At 36.4% G+C, this 22,573-nt stretch overlaps 1 protein-coding gene and 1 long non-coding RNA gene across 2 annotated transcripts in view; one reads left to right on the top strand and one right to left on the bottom strand.

Annotated features, from left to right (window-relative positions):
* LOC134660300 (uncharacterized) overlaps nt 1-22,573 on the bottom strand; it is a 209,307-nt gene that overhangs the window by 929 nt on the left and 185,805 nt on the right. The gene's annotated exons all lie outside the window — the stretch shown is intronic.
* LOC134659955 (uncharacterized) lies at nt 3,151-7,062 on the top strand. The gene is made up of 3 exons (XM_063515652.1): nt 3,151-3,217; nt 5,694-6,316; nt 7,009-7,062. Exons 1-3 carry the CDS (start codon nt 3,178-3,180, stop codon nt 7,060-7,062), a joined length of 717 nt encoding a protein of 238 aa, XP_063371722.1. The 5' UTR covers nt 3,151-3,177.

Genomic DNA, 22,573 nt, shown 5'->3' with positions numbered 1-22,573 from the left:
GGGTGTCCATGGGCGACGGTGATTACTTGCTATCTCGTTTATCTCCTATATCATAAAAATAGGTCTTATGTCTGTGCCTGAAATTTTAATATTACAAAAATACTGTGTCCTAGTACTTATTAGGACATTGGTTTGTTTTTATATACTTACTTAAAGTAGATAAGTTGTATTAAATTAATGATTAACCATGAAATGTCGACTTCAGATTTCCATACCGTTACCTAAATTGCTACTGAAAAATCTATAAAAACTCTTAAAAAGGATTTGGTAAGTATATTTAAATAAAATATTACACAAAAATGTAGGTTCGAATTTGCCTTTTTTTTCTGTAATAAGGGATAAATCATTTTGTGCCAGTAAAGGGGCCCACTGATTACCAGTCCGCCGGACGATATCGGCCTGTTAGTTCTTCGGAGCTGTCAACATTTTGTTCTAGCTGACAGGCCGATATCGTCTGGCGGACTGTTAATCAGTGGGCCCCTTAATGGTATTTTTTTGGCAGTAATGATTACATTTTGTCCTAAAAATAGGACTATGGGCTTGACGGGGTTGTAGGACCTATAATTATCTGTTGTGATAAGCTAATGTGTATGTAGTTATTGTATATAATCAAATGTCACAATATGTTAAAATAAATGCTTTATATTTTCCGTTATGTCTTTTTTAACCGAGTCATCAGTCGTCACCATTATAAATTAGTTATTTGTTTTAAAAGGCGGCAAAGTTGATGTTTAACTTCTCGTGCTAATATTAATACCCAAGTAAGCATTGATATAGTATAAAGAACTGGATACCCAATCAGCCGCCAAAAATGGCCCCACAAAAGTGATGTCAAAACAGATCATGCATTACTTTTTCGTTTAGTCTTGTTTGAAACGCTCAAATGTGAAGTTGTCAACAATTACGAAATGTGCCGTTAAAATATGTAAAAATAACAATGATAAAACAAGGAAAAAGGATGGAATGTATTTCTTTCGGTTAGTTCTTTGGATAGCATTACATAATTTATGTAATCTGGTGGTAATTTTATGGATTTGAATAAATTAATTTGTTAGTACCAAAGAAGGGATGTTAAGGAACAAAAATCTAATGAGTCGATGTGAGGTCAATATTTTTTTATATTTTTATATGGAATTCATAAGAAATAATATTATGTTTAAATTCAAGATTTCCAAGAAAACCTATGCGACGTGCAAAGTGGACTGCTATTTAATTATAGCAAGAGATAGGGGTGATGCAGTTTTAAACAAGGCAAAACGGCACTTGTGTGTTCGGCCCATTTCCCTGTTTCCGACATATACACCACCAATAAGGGCTTATATCGACTAACTGTAAATGCTAAACCTGTCGGAACACAGTGACAACCACAGGATTTTTTTTATAAAGTATAGGTAGACTTTATAAAAAAAATCCAATCAGTATCTAAATGTCCCCGTGCACCCGCGCTATGAGTAAATGTAGATCTTAAATACACAGTTATTTAATAAGTAGAATTTATTTCAAGGAAATTAGTATTTAAAGACGTATACTTACGAATTAAAAATTTGATTTGTTTGAATTTGAACCACGAATTAATTTTATTTGAGCTCCCGATTAAATTAAATTTGTTTTATTTATTACTTCAATTGGTTTTCCTGTACAGTAATACATATTAAAGTGTACCAAAGTGACTCCATTCGTTCATTATTCTCGTTTGACGTTGTTTGACGTACATACGTTACGTAGTGCCATCGGACTAAATTTTTTAACGGTGTTGGTACTTATGTTTGCAAATTTGACACTTAATGCTTACGACATTAAGCTCTTTTCTGTACGAAACATTTATCTTGACTCAAATTTTACGTAAGCGTTTTTATCATCAATGCAAATGGTGCGAAACGTCATTGGGATCCACATTTCTTGACGTTTTTGTTCTGCTTTGTGTGTCTATTTCTTTTATATTAAGTCAGTGCAAGTAAGCGAAGGATTCCAAAATTTAGCTGACTGCTTCGAAAAGTGAAATCTTGAACGTTGCCAGCACAAACTACTAAGAAGATACTAGTTGCTAGGGTTTCAAGCCACGAGGGTTAATAAAACTTTGCTACCGAGTGATACAAAAAGCAAATCTCTTAAAAATAAATTCCACCAGCCAACATGAGGAAACAACTCAAAATGTACAACAAATTACTTTGCCACTTTTATATCCGCAACGCAGGCTTCATGAGGTAAACAAAAATTTACAATCAACTACAGGCATCGTCACAAAAAACTACAGCGATAAAATCCGCAACAGGCTTCGTCCACTCACTTACTCTAAAAATACACATTAATAAGAAACAAAAAAAAAACCTACAAATAAAATACACCCTCCAACTCACCGCCAGCAGGCAGTGTACCCAGCAGGCTGGCCACTTTTGTGTATTAAATGCAACTTCTCATTCTTTTTTGAAGAATAATGCTTGAGAGCCTTAACATTTACAAGCTAGTGTGGTGAAAAAAATAGTGTATTTTTAACACCACCCACAGTAAACCGGTATTACATTGTTCCCCGCGAACCGTATAAAATATAAAATACCGGTGCCGCTTTTTACCGATGAATAGATAGAGATCTATTTTTTTTAGTTCGCGTTCCATCCGGTTGTTAATGAACGAAATAATATAACGGTTTTGGAACGGTATTACCATTAACCGGAAGCGCTGGTGGCCTAGCGGAAAGAGCGTGCGACTTGCGATCCGGAGGTCGCGGGTTCAAACCCCGGCTCGTACCAATGAGTTTTTCGGAACTTATGTACGAAATATCATTTGATATTTACCAGTCGTTTTTCGGTGTAGGAAAACATCGTGAGGAAACCGGACTATATCCCAATAAGACCTAGTTTCTCCACAGGGTTGGAAGGTCAGATGGCAGTCGCTTTCGTAAAAACTAGTGGTCACTCCAATTCCTGGGGTTAGTTGCCAAGCGGACCCCAGGCTCCCATGAGCCGTGGCAAATTGCCGGGACAACGCGAGAAAGAAGATTAACCGGTAGTTCAATACTGATTCCGAGCCTGGGCCCTGGAGGCTGAAAAGAAATGTACGGAGCGAATCACCCCCTTAACAATGGAAAGTATGTAACATATTATTGATATTAACTTTTATTGTATTTACACATAAATGTTTTACGATTATTTTGCAACTTATTGAATTATTTTCAGTAAAATGAAAGCCGTTGTGTGTATCGCTGTTGCCAGTATAATAGGTAATTTATTGTATTTTTGACATTTAAATATTTTGAGCTATGATGCCACAGATGGACATACTGATAAACTTTTAGACAGCAAAAAGATAAGATAAATACCTACTCCGTTCCGGTGCGTTGGGGTAAAATTAGGGGAAGAAGGGGAATCAGGAAGGGCGGGTAATAGACCTCATGCATGAAGGTTATATTCAATGATCGGAATAGGTAGTGCCATTTGGGGTGAATGACCTCAAACATTGTACTTAACATGGATAAGACTTGGGATTCCAAGACTCTTATTTTTAGGGTTCCGTACGTCAAAAGGAAAAACAGAACCCTAATAGGATCACTCGTGCGTCTGTCTGTCCGTCCGTCTGTCACAGCCTATTTTCTCCGAAACTACTGGATAATTAAGTTGAAATTTGGCACACATATATGTAAGTTTGTGAGCCAAAGATGGACGTGTAACGCAAATAAATGAATTTTAAATATGGAGGCCATTTTTGGGGGGTAAATGAGAAAATTAAATAAAAAATAAAGTTTTTCAAACTATATCGTGTCGTGTTACATATCAAATAAAAGAGCTCATTGTAAGGATTTCAAATATATTTTTTTTTATAATTTTTGGATTAATAGTTTAGCAGTTATTCAAGATAATAGTCCCCCCCCCTCCCTTATCTCTGAAACTACTGGGTCTAAAATTTTGAAAAAAATACACAAAATAGTTCTTTACCTACACAATTAATAGTAGTAATTATTTAATAGTTCTTTTCTGACAGGAAAACCTATTAGAAATGTGCAGTCAGCGTGAGTCGGACTTAATGTACGAAATCCTTGGAACGCGAGCCCGACTCGCACTTGGCCGGTTTTTTTCACAAAAATATTTCTTGGCATGTCTTTAATTGAAGTAGGTAATATGAAATCCCGGGGTGAAAAGGTATATCCATACTAAGCTTACGCACCGAAGACCCGTGAAATGGCACTACCAATTCTGATCACTGGTTATATTTAAACGAAATATTTTTATTACGATGTTTGTTACCCTTATATCATGTTACAAATGCATTTCCGTTATTAAATTATCATTTAATTGCCTAAAATAATAAATAAAAAGTACAAAAATTTTCCCGCGTGAAGCTAGTGAGCGAGACGCAACGCCATTGGTCGAAACGTCACGTGACGTCACTCGTTGCAACAAATTGTTAAGACCAACCAAGAGTGAAAGGGATGGCATTATTATCTGAATTCTGAGTAGCAATTAAACGGCATACGTCAGTTGCATGCAAAGAAACCGCGTGACGTCATCACGCGCGTCGAATTCGCGCAAAAAATTATGAGCGTTTCAACCGCTCAAAAATTATCAACATTTTAAATAATTTTTTTCCTACTCTCGTAATTTTACTTGTCATTTAAAGGGTCGTGCACACACCTTTAAAACCCTACCTTATAGTTGTCAAGACAAGTTTTTATTAGTCTATTCCCTAAAAAAGAATTTGTGCATACACGCAGTTGACGCAGTATCTTTTTGGCGATTTTACGATACTTCGTGTAATGACCACTTAAAAAATATTGAATGAAATAGTGTTGCCAACCTTATTTTAAATGTCATCTCTGACACATAAGTGAACCATAGACATGTTTTTTTTTATTTCATTCATTCATTCATTCTTTTCCCGCCCGTACCTACCCTCTATTTTTGGTACTTCTTAAATTAAAAATATTTGTAAAATCTACAATTTTATTTCAAAGTAAGTGCTTGGTCGTAGAAAAAGTATTGTATGCAACGTTGTTTAATTGAGTCAAAAAATACTCGTGGCGTCTTAATTAACAATTTTCGGCTTCGCCTCAAATTGTTACTCACGTCACTCGCCTTTTTTGACCTCTTTTAAACAACGGTTACATAAAATACTATAATAAAATAATGGGAAGGTTTATAAAAGTATTTTAATGCTTTCCGGTGGTGAAACGATATAAATAACGATTCAAAAATAAAAAAACAAGTCATGCATGAAGCTAATTGAGAACAGTGAGGTATTAACTATTACGATTTTTACACGTTATTAGAATAGAATAGAATAGAAATGTTTATTTGCCAGATGTTTATATACTAAAACGGGACTTAATCGCGTATAAATTAAGTTTTAAAATTACCTCCGACGTTTCGAGGACGGCGTTGTCCCCGTGGTCTCGGAGAAGCACAGTAGCATTGACCGCCGGCGTCATCGGCGAGACAGCAATATATATTATACGCGTGCGATAGAGATAGGTAATGGTGGGTCAATGTACGATATTATCCGTGTTTAGGGTCTTTGCTTTAGTTTTAATCCATTAAGTACCTTTTTTTTCGGAATGCAGTGGTTCTTACTTTTTCAGTCATACGGTCCTAAGCCATCCGGGGTGAATGATTTTCACAAAAATAAGTCAACACTACTTTCAGCCATACAATTTCGGCTTCTTCAAGAATCATTTTCACAGTTTCTGTCCCGTTTTGTTGCAGTAAACACAGTGAAAGCAGTGGACCCGAAACAACTGAACGTCGCTCTTGAAACAGTCCTTCAATTTGACAAGAAAGACCGCGCAGCAGACCTAGCCGTCCTCGACAAGGTGCAGAACTTCCTAGATCAAATCAAAGATGCCATGCGAACCAGCGGCAGGAGAAGCGGCGGAAACGATATCACATTCACTGATTTCATTTTAAAAGCCGCTAAAATTCTAAAAGGTCTCGAAGACAATGATCTCGAAGAAGCATACGTTGTTATCAATGATGAAACAAGAAGATATATTAACACAGAGAATGAGTTAAGAGAGCTATTCGATGATAATGATATGAGGAGGTACGTTTCTGACAAATTGGATGATAACAAGGAGATGGCAGCTGATGATTTGCGTAGGTATTTAGATGAAGCGGTTGCCTTCATAGAACACAAACGGGAAACTGGAGAAAATATTGACTTACTTGAAATTGGGAATACTTTGTACGAGGGCGCTAGTGCTACATTGAGGAGAGCACTTAGTGATTTGAAGAAACTGAGAAGAGGGAAAGAATATAATATAGGGAGCGTGTTAAGAGGCGCACTCGGGTCGCTTGCATTTTTGCATTATGCATCGCTCAGTGATGATGTAAAAACTCAATTAACAAATATGTTCAAACAATATTGGCGAATGTTTACTGAAAGCAATGGACCCAAGGACCCTGTTGCTATGCGAGCGGGAAATTGGTGGACAACACGCAAACATACATATTTCCATAGATTTACAGCACAAACAAAAAAGACATATACATCAAAAAGACCAAATTTTTTTAACGGCAATACACTAAAAAAACTAGTAACTAATGCCGGTAATACGTATTCCTCATTTCACTCTCCGTGGGGGGCTAAAAATAAACCACCATCATATTCGCATTCCTCATTTCACTCTCCGTCGGGGCCTAAAAATACACCACCATCATATTTGTATTCCTCATTTCACTCTCCGTGGGGGGCTAAAAATACACCACCATCATATTCGCATTCTTCATTTCACTCTCCGTGGGGGGCTAGGAATAAACCACCATCATATTCGTATTCCTCATTTCACTCTCCGTGGGGGCCTAAAAATACACCACCATCATATTCGTATTCCTCATTTCACTCTCCGTGGGGGGCTAGGAATAAACCACCATCATATTCGTATTCCTCATTTCACTCTCCGTGGGGGCCTAAAAATACACCACCATCATATTCTTATTCCTCATTTCACTCTCCGTGGGGGGCTAAAAATAAACCACCATCATATTCGTATTCCACATTTCACTCTCCGTGGGTGGCTAGGAATACACCACCATCATATTCGTATTCCTCATTTCACTCTCCGTGGGGGGCTAAAAATAAACCATCATCATATTCTTATTCCTCATTTCACTCTCCGTCGGGGGCTAAAAATAAACCACAGTCAAATAAATATTCGTTTTCTTCTATTCATTCTCCGTCGGGGGCTAAAAACAAATCACAACTAGATCAAGGTCTGCTTTCCGGTCTTTCCTCACTTTTCTCTTCGTCGGGGGCTAAAAACAAACCACAACTAAATCAAGGTCTGCTTTCCGGGCTTTCCTCACTTTTCTCTTCGTCGGGGGCTAAAAACAAACCAGAACTAGATCAAGGCCTACTTTCCGGACTTGCCTCACTTTTCTCTATGTCGGGGGCTGCAAACAAATCACCATCAAATCAAAATTCGTATTCCTCATTTCACTCTCCGTCGGGGGCTAAAAATAAACCAGATGGAAGTCACAACCAACCCGACAGATGGCGTTATTCACCTTTTGGTAAAAAGAGGAAGCATCTCCGAACCAGTAAACAAGAGTCAACTGAAACTGCGTTAAAGCCTACTGAATCAGAAGAAAAGGTTGTAATGGGTGGGCAACATACTCGGAACTTAAATTTTAGGGCTGAAATAACTTCTAAGGAGTTCGATACTTTAGAATCTTTAGATAGAGATAGAGAAGAAGACGAAACGAGTACAGAGGAGATACTAATACAGCACAGCAATGTTATCGATGTTGGGTTGTCTCGGAAGTCACCAGGACGATTAAACATAACTTTTGTTTCGGCAGAAAAGTAAGTAGGTAATACCTATACTATTTAACTTTGGACCGCCAAAGAAGTCATCTGACGCGCGCGGCTTCAGTCCAATATCAACCTTCCTTTTTTAAGATATAGGAGGCAAATAGCAGACGAATCGCTTTATGGTAAGCGATTACCATCACCCATGGATACCCGCAACACCAGATGATTGCGACAAGGTTTGCGTGGCGTCCAAAGGGTTAAATAGATGCTTGTGTATTTTGTATGTTCATCATTAGCTCTCACTTTATTCTGAGTTCATTTAACAGTGAGGAATTACCTCGTTTTAAGGCAGTAATGAAAACTAGGTTTTTTTTTTTAAGTTTAGTTAAGTCGTTAACCACGACCCACGTTTTGTTCTGTTTTGTCATAATATTGGTGTGTCTTTTGATTTCTTTTTATAACTCCAGATCAAGGCCCCGACGGAAGACCAGCGCTAACCTAGCCAGGCTAGCACCATGCTGAGTCGGGACCATTTCGTGACTTTGTTGTTATGTTACCTGTTGTTTTCTTTACTTATTTTTGGTCACGAATAAACGCTCTCTATTCTATTCTATTCTATTTATAGGTTAGGTTAATACGGGCAAAGGGGCAATGATTACTGGACACCGGACGATATTGGCCTGTCAGTACAACGCAAAAGGTGACAGTTCCGAACAACTGACAGGCCGATATCGTCTGGCGGACTGTTAATCAGTGGGCTCCTTAAGCGTGCCTATATACGCAAATAGCAAATGTACGACTACGAACTCACAATAAACACTAATAAATGGGTAAACAAGCCTCAATGTGAAGGCCAGCCACACTTATCCGTATCGACCTTACATGCCTCTGCAAAAATACATAATAATATATTCATGTAAAAATTGTGAAATGCTACTTTTATTCTTACCACTATAGTATGTTTAAGACTGTTTGGTTTCAAAACAAATTAAACTAATTAATAAATAATGAAATTGGGTCATTTTCGCCTACTAACATTTCTGTAATAGTTCCAGAATCAGTGATGAAAGCAGAGTTATAAGAAAAAGCAACGTAAACGATACGTTTGCAGTGGACACTAGTCCAGGACAATCCGGTGACCTAGATAAAATTATTCAATATATAGAAGAACAAATAGAATCAGTAAAAGATCAAGTCGAATACGTCAAAAATCTAACTCATTCGAAACGCATAGAAAATACAGATGTATCTATGTCAAGTAACAGAACTGAAAATGTTACTGACGCTGAAGCATTGGAATCCAACACATCCTTCTCATTTAGAGCTCAATATGATGCAGATGAGTCTAATTCTTCAGAAACTGAAACTAACTATAATAAAGCAAATGAAAATGTTACTGAAAGTACATCTACAAATGCCTCTGACACAACAATCGCTCACGATGAAAAGGAAATAGCACATGAAGAGAATACATCAGAAAGTTCGAATAATAATACAGTTAACATCGACATATCAAAGAAAGGAGAATCGTTTGAAGTCAATGATACCCATAATGTCAACATTGTCAACGAAGATAATCATAGACATGACGAAACTTCTGTGTCACCAAGTGAAAAGGCTAAGGCTGAAGACCTTGAAAATGAAACAGTAGTAGAAGTAAGCAATAACTCTACTGCCGCAAACTTTGTGGAGGCGCGCATTAGTGCGGAGAACAGACATGACATAATATAACCGAATAAAAGCAAATATAAAAATGTAGTCATATGTATGTTTTTTTTAACTACGCAATTACGCATGATATAATAGTACATTACGATACAAATCCGAAAAATAGGAAAATCGCATCGAAATCCGGTAAATTAAAATAGACCGAAGGGAGTGCTTTAAATCGACACGAGTTGCAAATTATCTTTTCGTACGTGTATTGTACAACGTTTTACAGTAGGTACATATGGCCCTTTAAATTTTCGACATAGGCACGTATTATGGTAATTACCGGACTAGGGCGGTAAATTAGCACCATATGTACTATACAATGAAAGTGTAATAATAATTAAATATTTTTTAATTAAGATTACGCAGTATCTCATAATAAAACTATGACTAATTACATATTATTGAAATTGCTCGGCGTAAACAAGATGTTTACTTAATCAAACTTGCAAGTATTATCATTATAATAAGTAATAACCTATTTATTTATATCTTGATTCATAAAAACATAGGTGCTTGGCTGGAGGAATCTCTTCTTCTTCTTTGCCTGTTCCTCTTCGCAGTTTATCTGGGGTCGGGTCTCCTTGTATGTCTGCGCCAGAGTGCCCTGTTCTGGCTTGTCTGCGTACACAGGTTTTCTTTCTGGATCTCTTTCTGCATGTCTGACCACCAGGTGTTGGGTGGTCTTCCCCTGCCCCGGGATTGGTTGGGTATATTTAGGGCCTTTTTAACAGAATGGTCATCATCACGTCTAAGGATATGGCCATACCAGCACACGGCTTTCCTTTACTTTTTCAGCTATGGGTTGCTACCTTAAACGATCCCCTAATAAATTCATTTCTGACCCTGTCCAATCGAGTCACTCCTCCCGCCCATCTGAGCATTTTCATCTCGCTTGTGTGGAATTCTTGTTCGTGTACTTTCTTATAGGTCCAGCACTCTGCTGCGTATGTCATGGCTGGTCGAACAACCGTTTTGTACACTTTCCCTTTTATTCTGATGGGCATTTTTGATCGCAGACAGGCGTATGGCTCACTCCGCGATTTCGTTGCTTTGCTACAGGTAGCTAAAAGTACATCCGTTCCACACCAATTTTGGTGGCTAGCCATAAGCCGCGCGTGGCGCTGTCGCCACCTAGCGGCCATATCTGTGCTGATCGTAACAGACGCGTTTTGTTAGAGAGTGAGTCTTCTGTACCTAGTAACTATTATTTATTCTGTGTCGCAGAGGACACTCGATAATGACCTACATTTAAGCCATCTGGTGTTGATACGGTGATCTACGTCTTTATCTACTTTTGCATCAGAAGTAAGTACCGACCCTAAGGTATTTGAAACTGTTCACTTTGGGTAATGCTCGATTGTCTATATAAATGTTGCACCCAGTTGTTTCTGTGCCTCCAAAGTTACATTCCAAATATTTGCTTTTACTCCGGCTTACACGTAGTCCGGTGGCTTTCTATGCGTGTTGGCTGGAGGAATCTAAGTACATGAAATAAATCATATACAAACCCCGTTACCAATGTTACAATTCATTGAAAATCAGGGATGGTACTTAATTTATCTACCCCTACGGAACCCTAACTTCGCCGTTGGTTCCGAACTTCACCCAAGTAAAATAATGATTTTACCAAAAAAATAGATATCAATTGAATTCACAAACAAAAAAAAACAACGGGTTGCACTCAGGGAGTGCCGGCAGAAGTGAAAACTCAATGACTAGTGCAAAATGCACTATGTATAATTGAGGTTAATGCCATCTAGCGTTATTTCGTCGCATTACTTGAAACCCCTAAGCACATCACTGTTATTATTCGAGTTATATTAATACCAGTTAGAGCGAAACTCACTAGATGGCATTTAAATCAATAAAGAAAAACTCAATGACATTACATGTAACAGGTCCGTCTTACGGTCACGTGACCTCACGCGTCGTGATCTCACGCGAGTTTAACATTTTTTCCCCACCTCAAAAAGTGCACAACGCCGCTAAAGAAGTTTTCACTTCAAAAAAACACACAAAAATAACTTATCTTTGATGCCCGCTTCCGACTTCACCTTATTGTTCTTTTTTATTATAAAATTATACTAAAAATTATCCGAAATCCTAAATGTTGAATACACCCATGAATCCCATGACACAAAATAATAGCGGAATTATGATTTACTTAGGTAATGCTAGTTAAAGCAAAGTTATGTGTACCATCGCCCACACTGTTAACTGTACATCGGTCATCTGTACCTTATGCCTTATGTAATAAGGTCCACCGATGTACAGTTAGGAGTGTTGCTGTTTGTACCTAATAATGGCGAATTATTGGTACACTTTTTTTGCCAACATTATATTCAATGAAATGCTTTTTAACAAGGTTTGATCAAATATGAGCAAGTTTGAAAATCGCATTACATTTAGCGCTCCACGTGGGTTGCGAAATAACTTAGAGAACTCATAATATGTATTATGATTTATTTGCAAGAAATCGATTTCAGTTTATATGTGTAAAATGAAAACTATCGTGTGCATAGTGGTGGCTAGTGTTTTGGGTATTTATTTATTTATAAACTTTGTTGCACAATTTAAAAAATTTAAAAAAATGGTGAACTTAACGCCTTAAGGCATTCTCTACCACGATTACCATAAATTACGATTATTACGTTTCTGTTCCTCAAAAGGAAAAACGGAACCCTTATAGGATCACTTTGTTGTCCGTCCGTCCGCCTATCTGATGTCAGGATCAAGACCTTTCATCTCGGGAACGCGTGGAGGTATCGAGTTGAAATTAAAACAATGTAGGTACTGAGGTCTACAATCGATGCTACGTTTGGCCTATAACTTTAGTAAAAATATACTTTACAGTATGTACGTATGGGGCTACTTTTCCGCACTAGTGCGTAAAATAGCACTTTTCGTGCGTATGTCGAAAGTCGAAACTTTAAAGTGCCATATGTACTGTTAAACGTTGTTCGATACACGTGCGAATAGGTAATTCGCAACTCGTTTCGAATTTCCTCTTTTTCACACCTGTATCGAAAATACCTAACTATTTTGATTTGAACGAGACCTTATGCCTAAAATATTCTGAGTGTTGAGTGTAGCATGTCAAAGTCCGACTTTATGCCTCTCATGTACGGTTCGATTCGGAGAAATCACAAAGGTTGGACCAGATAAATGCATAAACACGGTGACAAAATACAAAATGGGTAGGAAATTAAATTATTTGACTGTACCTACCTACCTAATTTATTTATATTAATTGTCCATTCTAATCTAAAGCTATTTTTTATGTATATTGCAAACACAGTTATAAAATTAGTAATATTATTTGAATAGAGAAGCTTAATCATGTGAGATTTAGGTATTTTAATTTTTTGGCATTGACGATATTAGTTATCACTATTTTCTAGTCTAGAAGGAACCGTTATAAAAAAGTTGACAATCGCACCTAACTATCGATGATTGTTACAGTAAACACAGTCATGACGGTGAAGCAAAAACAAGTGAACATAGCTCTCGAAACAGTAATGAAATTCGGGGGCACAAGGGATAAATCATCAGGCCTTGATGTCATCGAAAAAGTGCAAAACGCTTTAGAAAAAATAAAACAAGGTATTCAATCCGGAAATGGTAGGAGAAGTAGTGCTCGTGATCACGATATTACATTTACCGATTTTGTATCAAAAGCTGCTAAGATATTGAAAAACTACAACGATAATGACCTTGAAGATGTATTTGCTGTCATTGGAGATGAAACAAGGAGATACATTAACAAAAATGGTGAGTTACATGAGCTGTTTGGTAGTGGCAATATGAGAAGACATATAAGCGAAAAATTGGAAGATTTTAGAGAAATGCCGGCTGATATGTTGCGTGAGCATTTGAGAACAGCCATTGTTGCCGTTGAAAATAAAAAGTATAATGGAGAAAAAAATGATTTACTTGACATTGGAGATTTTGTGTACATCGGTGGAAATGATAAGTTGCGAGCGGTAATCAGAGATCTAGAAAAATTAGGAAGATCAATAGATGTGAGTTTAGATGACGTGCTAAGACAGACATTGCGATCTTTAATTTTTGATCATTTTAATAAACTCAACGATAACATTAAACGTCAACTGATAGATATGGCCAAAGATTACTGGAGAGTATCAAGTAGCAAAAGATGGAATAGAAAAACACGTGCAACAACGGTAGCTTCACTAGAAGAGGATGAATATACAAGTGAAAATGACAAACACTTTTATAGAAACAGACTAAGTTTGAATGCACAAAAGCGACAAGAAATTAGTGATGTACGGCCAATTTCAAGAACTAAAAAAACGTACAATGCTAGCCAGCACGTAAATAAAAGGTATAAATATAAAAACATAATCCAAAAAGACCGAGAAGCTGTCACAGCTTTTACTAAATTATACAAATATAAGGAACATACCAGGTTAACCCTTTCTGATGAGGACACAAATCCGCCCTTTGAACCTGAATCTGAAAACAAAACTACAGTTGAAAGTAATGAAGATAAAAAGTTCTCAAAGGCATCGAGAAAATATATAAAGAAAAATAAGATTACACCTTCAATCACCCAAACTAAAAGACCAAAAGGCCAGACTAGACCAGAAAAACCTGTAGAATCACCGTATTCAGATTTAAAGTTACTAACGGGTGGACAGAATATCCAAGACGTTGATTTACGAGGCCATTCAACTGAAGACTCATATGACAACTATGAAGAACCGGACAAGACAAAAGAAGAACAACAATTGACGAAGCATACGGTCGTTTTCAAACATCATCCCACGGCAAAGTATTTATCTGTAGAAAGGTAAGCCAAAATTATAATCCTGTACGTAAACCTTATAGAACTTATCTATCTATTAAATATCGTCGTCTAGTACCTACAACAGCTAGAAAGCCTTATTGAGCTGATTTGTATAAGATGTCGTGTAATATTTATTTATCTATGCCTAACTAATGTTACTAGTGTTAGCTTAACCTCAAAAAGTTATCGAATATTATATTCTTGTTGAATAAAAAGGTTTCGGGAAACCTGCCATTATAATTTCGCTTTAAATTTCTGCCGCCTAAGTGACGTTTAAAAATTTAAGATTAACTATTGTGTATGTGATAAAGTGTTGTTCAATAGAACTCGCTAACTATGTAAACAAAAGTTACTAGTAAATTGACATTCAGTGTCAATTTTAGTATGGCGGTTTGTTAACATAGTTAGCAAGTTCTATTGAATGACACTTTAGGTATTTATTTAAAGGATATTTGAGTTTATTATAGGCCCAAATAATCATAATGTTATTTAATCAAGTTCAGTTTCATTATAGGTTCATAACGATAAGGAAAAAAAATATATCGAAGGCGAAAGAAGAAAAAAACGCCAAAAACGACAAAAGAGTAATAGCCAGTGTTACCGTTGCAAATATATCAGGGGAAAGTCTAAGTGTAGAAAGTTATGAAAATGACTATAGTCATGATCTTGAAATCGACCATAAGTTTGAAAGCGACCATAAACTTGAAAACGACCGTAATCTTACAAACGTTCGTGAACTAGAAAACGACCGTAAAATTAAAAACAACCGTGAAGTAACAAACAACCATGACCTTAAAAATGACCGTAAACTTGAAGACAAAGCCATCCGGAAATACAACGAAAACGACAGATTAGAAATTGAGAATTTAGAAGCTGAAAACGACCGTGAACTTGAAAACGTGCGTAAACTTAAAAATTACCGTAAAATTGAAAATAAAGTCATTAGGAAACATATCAAAAACGATACATTAGGAATTGAGAACTCAGAAGCTGAAAACGACAGTGAGTTTGAAATAGAAAGTAAACTTGAAAACAAAGGAATAAATAAATATATAAAAAACGACACATTAAAAATTGAGAATTCTGAAGATGAAAAGCACCGTACAAACGATGGTATTGAAAATAAAGTCAGCTGGAAACATATGAAAAACGACTCATTCAAAATTGATAATTCAGACTCTGCAACGGACAGTGGACTTGAAATCGACCGTCAACTTCAAAGCAAAGTAATAACGAAGTATATAGAAAACGACACATTAAAAATTGAGAATTCAGAAGTAGAAGACGGCAGTGAACTCAAAAATAAAAGTAAACTTAAAAATGACCGTCAACTTGAAAACAAAGACACCAGGAAATATATCAAAAATGACACATTAGACATTGATAATTCTGAAGCTGAAAGCGACAGTAAACTTGAAAATGACAGTGAAAAAAACATGAGGAAATATATCAAGCACGAGACATTAGAAATTAAGAATTTAGAAGGATCTAACATCGATGTGAAAAATATGTTGAAAAAGTTAGAAACGCAAATGGCAGATATAAGGGAACAAGTTAACGAAGACTTTGAAAACGACCGTGAAGTTGATAAAAAAGTCATCAGGAAAAATAGTAAAAACGATACAGTAACAATTGATAATTCAGAAGCTCCTTCAGACGTAGAATATTTGATTAAAAATATAGAAAAGCAAATAGACGGTGTAAGAGAGCAAGTTGACTATGTAAAAAATCTGAGTAATATCGATGATAAGTCAAGTAAGCAAAACTTTAGAGCTAAAAGTGCTAAAGTTCCTTTAAGGTCGTCAAAAGCTAAACACAAGCATCACTTCCCGGATTCAGAGTCCCTTGAGAGAGATAACACAGCATATTTTTCACGCGCCAGTTCTGAAAGTGCAATTAGCATTGAAGTTACAAAAAAATCTAGTTTAGTGTTTAGAGCTGATGATGCTACAAATTACACTAGGGATGATACGGTAACAAACATAAATGATGATAAAACAACAAAATCAGTAATTGTGGATAAAACTTTGAATAAAGCAAACGATGATAGAGTAAGCAAAATCAACTTTTTATTAAACAAAGTTAAAGGAAATGTTAACGTTTTAAGTAGCTTTGAGGACGCAATTACCTTGAATGAAGCAAGTAAAACAGAATTCGATGAAAATAAAACGCAAGATAAAACAAATGACAGTGATAACAAACCTTTTACTGTTAACATGACAATGAATGAAATAGATACTACTACAGAAAATACGACTGTAATTAAAAGAAGTAAAAGGGGATTTTACCAGGGATCTAGATAAAGACGACGACAACATATACTAGATGGCGCTGGTGTTCACACTATATAGATGATGCTGCTACAAATAATTGTTATTTGTTATTTAAAAATAAAGCGTCTCTATATATGTTATTTTGTTTTGGTGAAGATGGAAGTTGCTCTTATAAACAAAACAATTTTATTGAGTATGAGTTAGTAAGAATCGTCTCTTATAGTCGATGACTGTTGAAAGCAAAGTGCAGTCATAGTGCTTTACAAATTATAATACCTACACCGAAACCTTCCTTAAAAATCACTCTATTGATAGGTAATCCGTTCAGTAGTTTGAGTTTATCGCGAACATACAGACAGACGCGGCAGGGGACTTTCTTTTATAATATTTAATGATGATGACCACATGACCAATGTAAGCTGCGTCGAAACGTAGAAAACAGGTAACAAATTATAGTATTTTATGCAACCGTTGTTTAAGAGAGGTCAAAAAAGGTGAGTGGCGTCATGGCGTGAGTTAATAAAAATTGTTAATAAAGACGCCACGAGTATTTTTTGACTCAGTTAAAGAACGTTGCATACAATACTTTTTCTACGACCAAGCCTTACTTTGAAATAAAATTGTAAATTAAACAAATATTTTTAATTCAAGAAGTAGCAAAAATGGAGGGTACGGGCGGGAAAAGAATGAATGAAATTAAAAAAAAACCTCTCTATGGTTCACTTATTTGTCAGACATGACATTTAAAATAAGGTTGGCAACACTATATTTCATTTAGTATTTTTTAAGTGGTCATTATACGAAGTATCGAAAAATCGCCAAAAAGATACTGCGTGTATGCACAAATGCTTTTTAGGGAATAGACTAAAGACATGTCTTGACAACTAACTATAAGGTAAGGAAGGGTTTTAAAGGTAAGTTTCCAGTATTAATTAATATATTATCTAATACCTTTAACGAGCAATTCTTGTTTATTTATTTATTTATTTATATACAGGGTGTCCCAAGAAGTAGTGATATACTGAAGCTGGGAGGTAGAGGACCTAGAGGGCTATCTGAATCACCCCCATGTATGTTCCGCGATTTTTCGTATTTTCGGAGTTATGATTTTTTTTTAATTTTTCACCTAATAATATTTGTGACGCCATTTGTGACGTCATTAATTAGTTGGTGGAAGGGTGATAGTGATAGACATTGTTTACATACTTACAGTTACGAATTTTCCCTTGAATCCGAATGATAATTGTTAATTCAGCACCATATATTATGATTAGGGATCATAAATATATTACAAACATTAATCACAATAACTCATTTTATACAAAAACTCTCACACGGTTGCAATTTAAGATGAATTATTTAGATACATGCATATTCTGAGTGAAAATCACCGAGCGCCGGTTTTATGGCTCCTCTACACGATGGGTCAACGCCGGCCACTCCAAGGGACGCATTTATGCGTTAGAGGGAGCAAGTGATATTGCTATCTCATTCTACCGCATGGCTGCGTCCCTTGGAGTGGCCGGCGTTGGCCCATCGTGTAGAGGAGCCATTACTTTTTTTTTTCTGGTTACGAGTACTTACGACAGCCAACATGGCAATGATAGTTCCATTCAGCCAAATAATTAAAAAAGTTTTTTGGTGAAATATCGTATTATTTAGCATTTTATTTATTTAATTACAAATAAATATTTACTTTACATCGTGTAATAATATTTTTTGGACGTAATAAATGCTTAGTGGCGACATAATATTTTTTTTGAACCTCCAAACTCTTTGGTGAGGATGTATGGATTACGGTCAATGAGGTTGTCTATGCGGGTTCCCCTCATCTGGCATAATATTGTTTGTCAGAAATACATTTCGCATAACATGTATCGCAGAAACACTTTTAGTCGAATGATAATTTTGCATAACTATTACTGGGCATTACTATTTACTACGCATACAATACATTTTGCAGCATATCATTAAGCAGAAGATTACTGTTGTCGATTTTCGTTTAGCATAATTTTATGTACCATAACCATCCTGCAGCATACTCTTATTATGGCATAATGATTTTTTCTGCTAGCAGAAAAGTGGGGTAAGTTAAGTAAGAACTGCGACCCCAACAAAATTGGACGTGTGCCAGAAAACAAGGTTAGGTTCAGGGATCGGATATCGGTATTTGTTGTATGGGAACGGAAACGGTATTTTTTCGTTCTTTGCTAATTACTTCATTTCTAATTGGGCAATCTAATAATACGAAGTCGTTTCCTAAACACACAACTGAGTCCTACATTTCGAGTATAAAATAATTCCAAAAATATGGTTATTTCGATGTTTTTGCAAAAAACCGGTTCCGATCCCTGGTTAGGTTATGTTAGAATTGCGACCTCCTACAAAAACGAATGGCTGTCAGAAAAATAGGTTAGGTTAGGTTAGAGCTGCGACCTCCTACAAAAACGAATGGCTGTCAGAAAAATAGGTTAGGTTAGGTTAGAGCTGCGACCTCCTACAAAAACGAACGGCTACCAGGAAAGTAAGATCAACTGCCATAAAAACAGATTATGTTAGAGCATACTAGGTACTGCAGCACATTGGTAAGTCAATTAAAACCATTTATAACATCACCTTTAATTAAACTTGATAGCTTTATGCCACCAAAATAGTATGCAATACATTTATCTGCGAAATCAATATTCGTTTAAAATACTATTATGATCATCAACAGTATGCCAAAAAATGGTTCTGGATTATAAAACTCTGCGAAGTGATGCGAAAGGTAATTCTGCCAAACGACATTTCTGCCAAGTAACATTATGCAATACAAATATAGGTATGTCAAAAAACTTTCTGCAATACATTAGTAACTCTGTTTATGCTGCTCTAAGAAATACGTTATGGATTGATGACGTCACTCCTTAGCTCAGTCAAATTGGAGAATTTTGCACTTTTATTTTCCTCCCTCGTCCTCCTTACTTTTATTTTATTGAATATATTAATCATCCTAATGTTTATACTGAGATTGGGCCATTTTTTAGAACCATATTAACATATATGTTTCTTTGAAACCATTATTTCCATGATTCTTTGTTACTGTCATCAGGCCAATTATACATAGTGCTGCAGACATTTTGCAATAGTGATTGAGTTTTCACTTCTGCCGGCACTTCCTGAGTGCAACCCGTTGTTTTTTATACAGTAAACTAATGTGGTAGTGTGCAGTGAATGGAGAATTAATCTTGAAGCACGTTTAACCATCATTTTGAAGTCAACGGCCGGTAGTCCACGTGCTTCTTGTAAAGGCCAGCTATCGCTTTACTTTATAAAATCACCCTATATTGTCTTGTACTAACCGTACAATTTTAGTCGTATTACCTTGATACTGGCGAAATGGTCCCACTTAGGGTTACAAACTTAGAATTTCCTGACAAAATTCCTGATTTTCGAATATTTTTCCTGACATTCATATTTTTCACGACGACAGGGGTGGGGGGGGGTCTCTAGCCGTTAGCGATGGCCATCCGATTGAGCCGAGCCGCGCGCGACATGTATGCTTGATTAAAGATTTGTTAATTAATAATAATAAGTTATTGATAAGTTGAGTGGATCTCATTTATTATTTTTTTACAATGTTTTTGATTAATTGTTTAATTTAAGTAAATAGAAAGGTACTTTATAATAAAGTCCATCAATTCAAAAAAATCCTGACATTTTCGTGTTCCGTCCCCATTCCTGACAAAAGGCCAAAATTCCTGACATGTCAGGAAAATTCCTGTCATCTGGTAACCCTAGTCCCACTGGACTGAAGCCATAATTTGAAAATAATGAAGCATTGTTTGAATTGATCCGCAAAACATTAGGTACGCAAGGCCAAAAAATGGCACTATTTAAACACATTTATTACATGATAAATGTTCTGTAGACGATAATTAAAATAATAATTATTTTATATTAGCAGCAACTGTGACAACAAGATGCATCTTTTGTTGAACTGCAATATATAAGGGCAAGTGTTGTTGTTTGACTTTGAGAAGCGGCGATGTCGGTGAAAGTGCTAGTTGTTTTGTCATTGGTAAGTTTTAAAGCTTTTTACAAGATTTTTAATATTTCTATATCGTTCCCGTAGGGCCAAAAACGTTCGGGAAAAATGTGACTATAATACAGTGGTGGGCAAACTTTCTTCATAGGGGGTCAGAAAGTTTAGGAAATTTAAGTGGAGGGCCAGTATTGTAGCCAAAATTTATTTTGATTTGCGATTTATTTTTGAATCGTGGGCCAATGCCCTATATTAATTATTTTATAGGACTGGCGGCGGGCCGGATAAAATCCATTCGCGGGCCGGAGCTGGCCCGCGGGCCGTACTTTGCCCACCACTGCTATAATACAAAACAAATAACTATAATAACTGTTGTATTTTTAATGTATTTTTCAGGTGGCAATGGCCTCGGCCAGCCCCACTATACAACATGGAGGGGTAAGTGTCTGAACTCATTTACATCATTAGTACGAGACTATGTCCCACTGCTGCACAGGGGGAGTAGCCAAAATAACAATCTTTAATTGAAAAAGCGGACCGCGGACGCTCCGGCTGTGGAACGAGCTCCCAGCCGAGGTTTTCTCAAGGAGTTACAGTATTGGGTTCATCAAAAAAAGCGGCCAAGTGCGAGTCGGACTCGCCCATGAAGGGTTTCGTATTCAGGGGATTTATGACGTATTAATTTTTTTTTTCTATTTTTGTGTGAAAATCTTAATGCAGTTCACAGAATACATCTACTTACCAAGTTGCAACAGTATAGTTCTTATAGTTTCGGAAAAAAGTGGCTGTGACATACGGACGGACAGACAGACGGACAGACGGACGGACAGACAGACAGACAGACAGACATGACGAATCTATAAGGGTTCCGTTTTTTGCCATTTGGCTACGGAACCCTAAAAAGGAGTGTACAGGTTTTCAAAGGGTCGGCACCGCGCAAGCTTCCTGGGGTTGGAGGCGTCCATAGGCTACGGTGACTGCTAACCATCAGACGGCCCGTATGCTTGTTTACCACCGGCAAAGACAACCGACAAAAAAAGAGCCGGCTCGGCAATCTAATCTCAGGAATTATAGTATGCCTGTACAGAGTACTTACCTGTTAATTCATCGTTATTTTATTCCACAGCGCTCTCGGGCCACCATTCGACCATCGTGAAGAAGATCGAGGTGTGCAACAACGCCAAGATAGCCTGGGTCGCCGACACTTAACTGTCGTCGAAGACTGAACCTACACTTAACCTTTTGGACGCCAATGACCGATATATCCGCACCGTAGGTTCAACGCTAAAGAGCGATTAATCGGTCACAGACCACAGAGCAACATAGACCTACGTGCATATGCATAAAGTTCAATTTCAGTTTTGACACTTCGGTGACGTGGCGTCAGCGTGACAGCTTTTGTGTTTGACACGGCGTCGAAAAGGTTAAACTTAAACCGAACATTCAAACTATTCAAAGTAAAAAGTATGAAGATTAAATTTGAGTAACTTTTTGGCATTCGTTTTTTTTTTATATAAATGAGATCAATTGCAATGTACAGAAAACCGTCTAGAGTTAGACCAAGATAAGTCTGCAACGATTTTGATAGTTTTTATTTGAATGTAAATACTTAATACATTAAATTAATTTTAATTTATTTATAATAATTAACTAATTTATTTGTGAATCGTTCTTAGTTTTCCAATAGAATACCTAATAATTTGTACCTATTTTGTTCAGTAAATAAACAACTTCTTCAAAATATTGAGTGTTTTATTGTATAAACGTTCCTTAAATTAAAATAGACTCGAATGGTTATGTAGAAAAATATGAATTAAAAGTATAAACAAACTTTTAATACTATACTATACATGATACATAAGTTAAGTACACTAAATCACATAAGTTCACATATCACATCTAAATATGCACTTCGCCCCCGTAAACCCCCATGTAGCAAATTTCATCGAAATCGTTAGAGCCGTTTCCGAGATCCCCGATATATATATAAATATTTATACAAGAATTGCT

Source organism: Cydia amplana, chromosome 26 (genome assembly GCF_948474715.1).
Source record: "Cydia amplana chromosome 26, ilCydAmpl1.1, whole genome shotgun sequence".
Classification (NCBI taxonomy): domain Eukaryota; kingdom Metazoa; phylum Arthropoda; class Insecta; order Lepidoptera; family Tortricidae; genus Cydia; species Cydia amplana.
The sequence above is the reverse complement of the archived record's forward strand: the minus strand, read 5'-3'. Positions and strand labels throughout refer to the sequence as shown.

What these genes read in the sequence shown, in the direction of transcription:
- LOC134659955 (XM_063515652.1), top strand. Translation starts at nt 3,178, where the DNA reads ATGAAAGCCGTTGTGTGTATCGCTGTTGCCAGTATAATAG. An exon ending in CGCTGTTGCCAGTATAATAG is followed by an intron (nt 3,218 to 5,693) that starts GTAATTTATTGT and finishes GTTTTGTTGCAG; the next exon opens with TAAACACAGTGAAAGCAGTG. An exon ending in ATGCATCGCTCAGTGATGAT is followed by an intron (nt 6,317 to 7,008) that starts GTAAAAACTCAA and finishes GTGGGTGGCTAG; the next exon opens with GAATACACCACCATCATATT.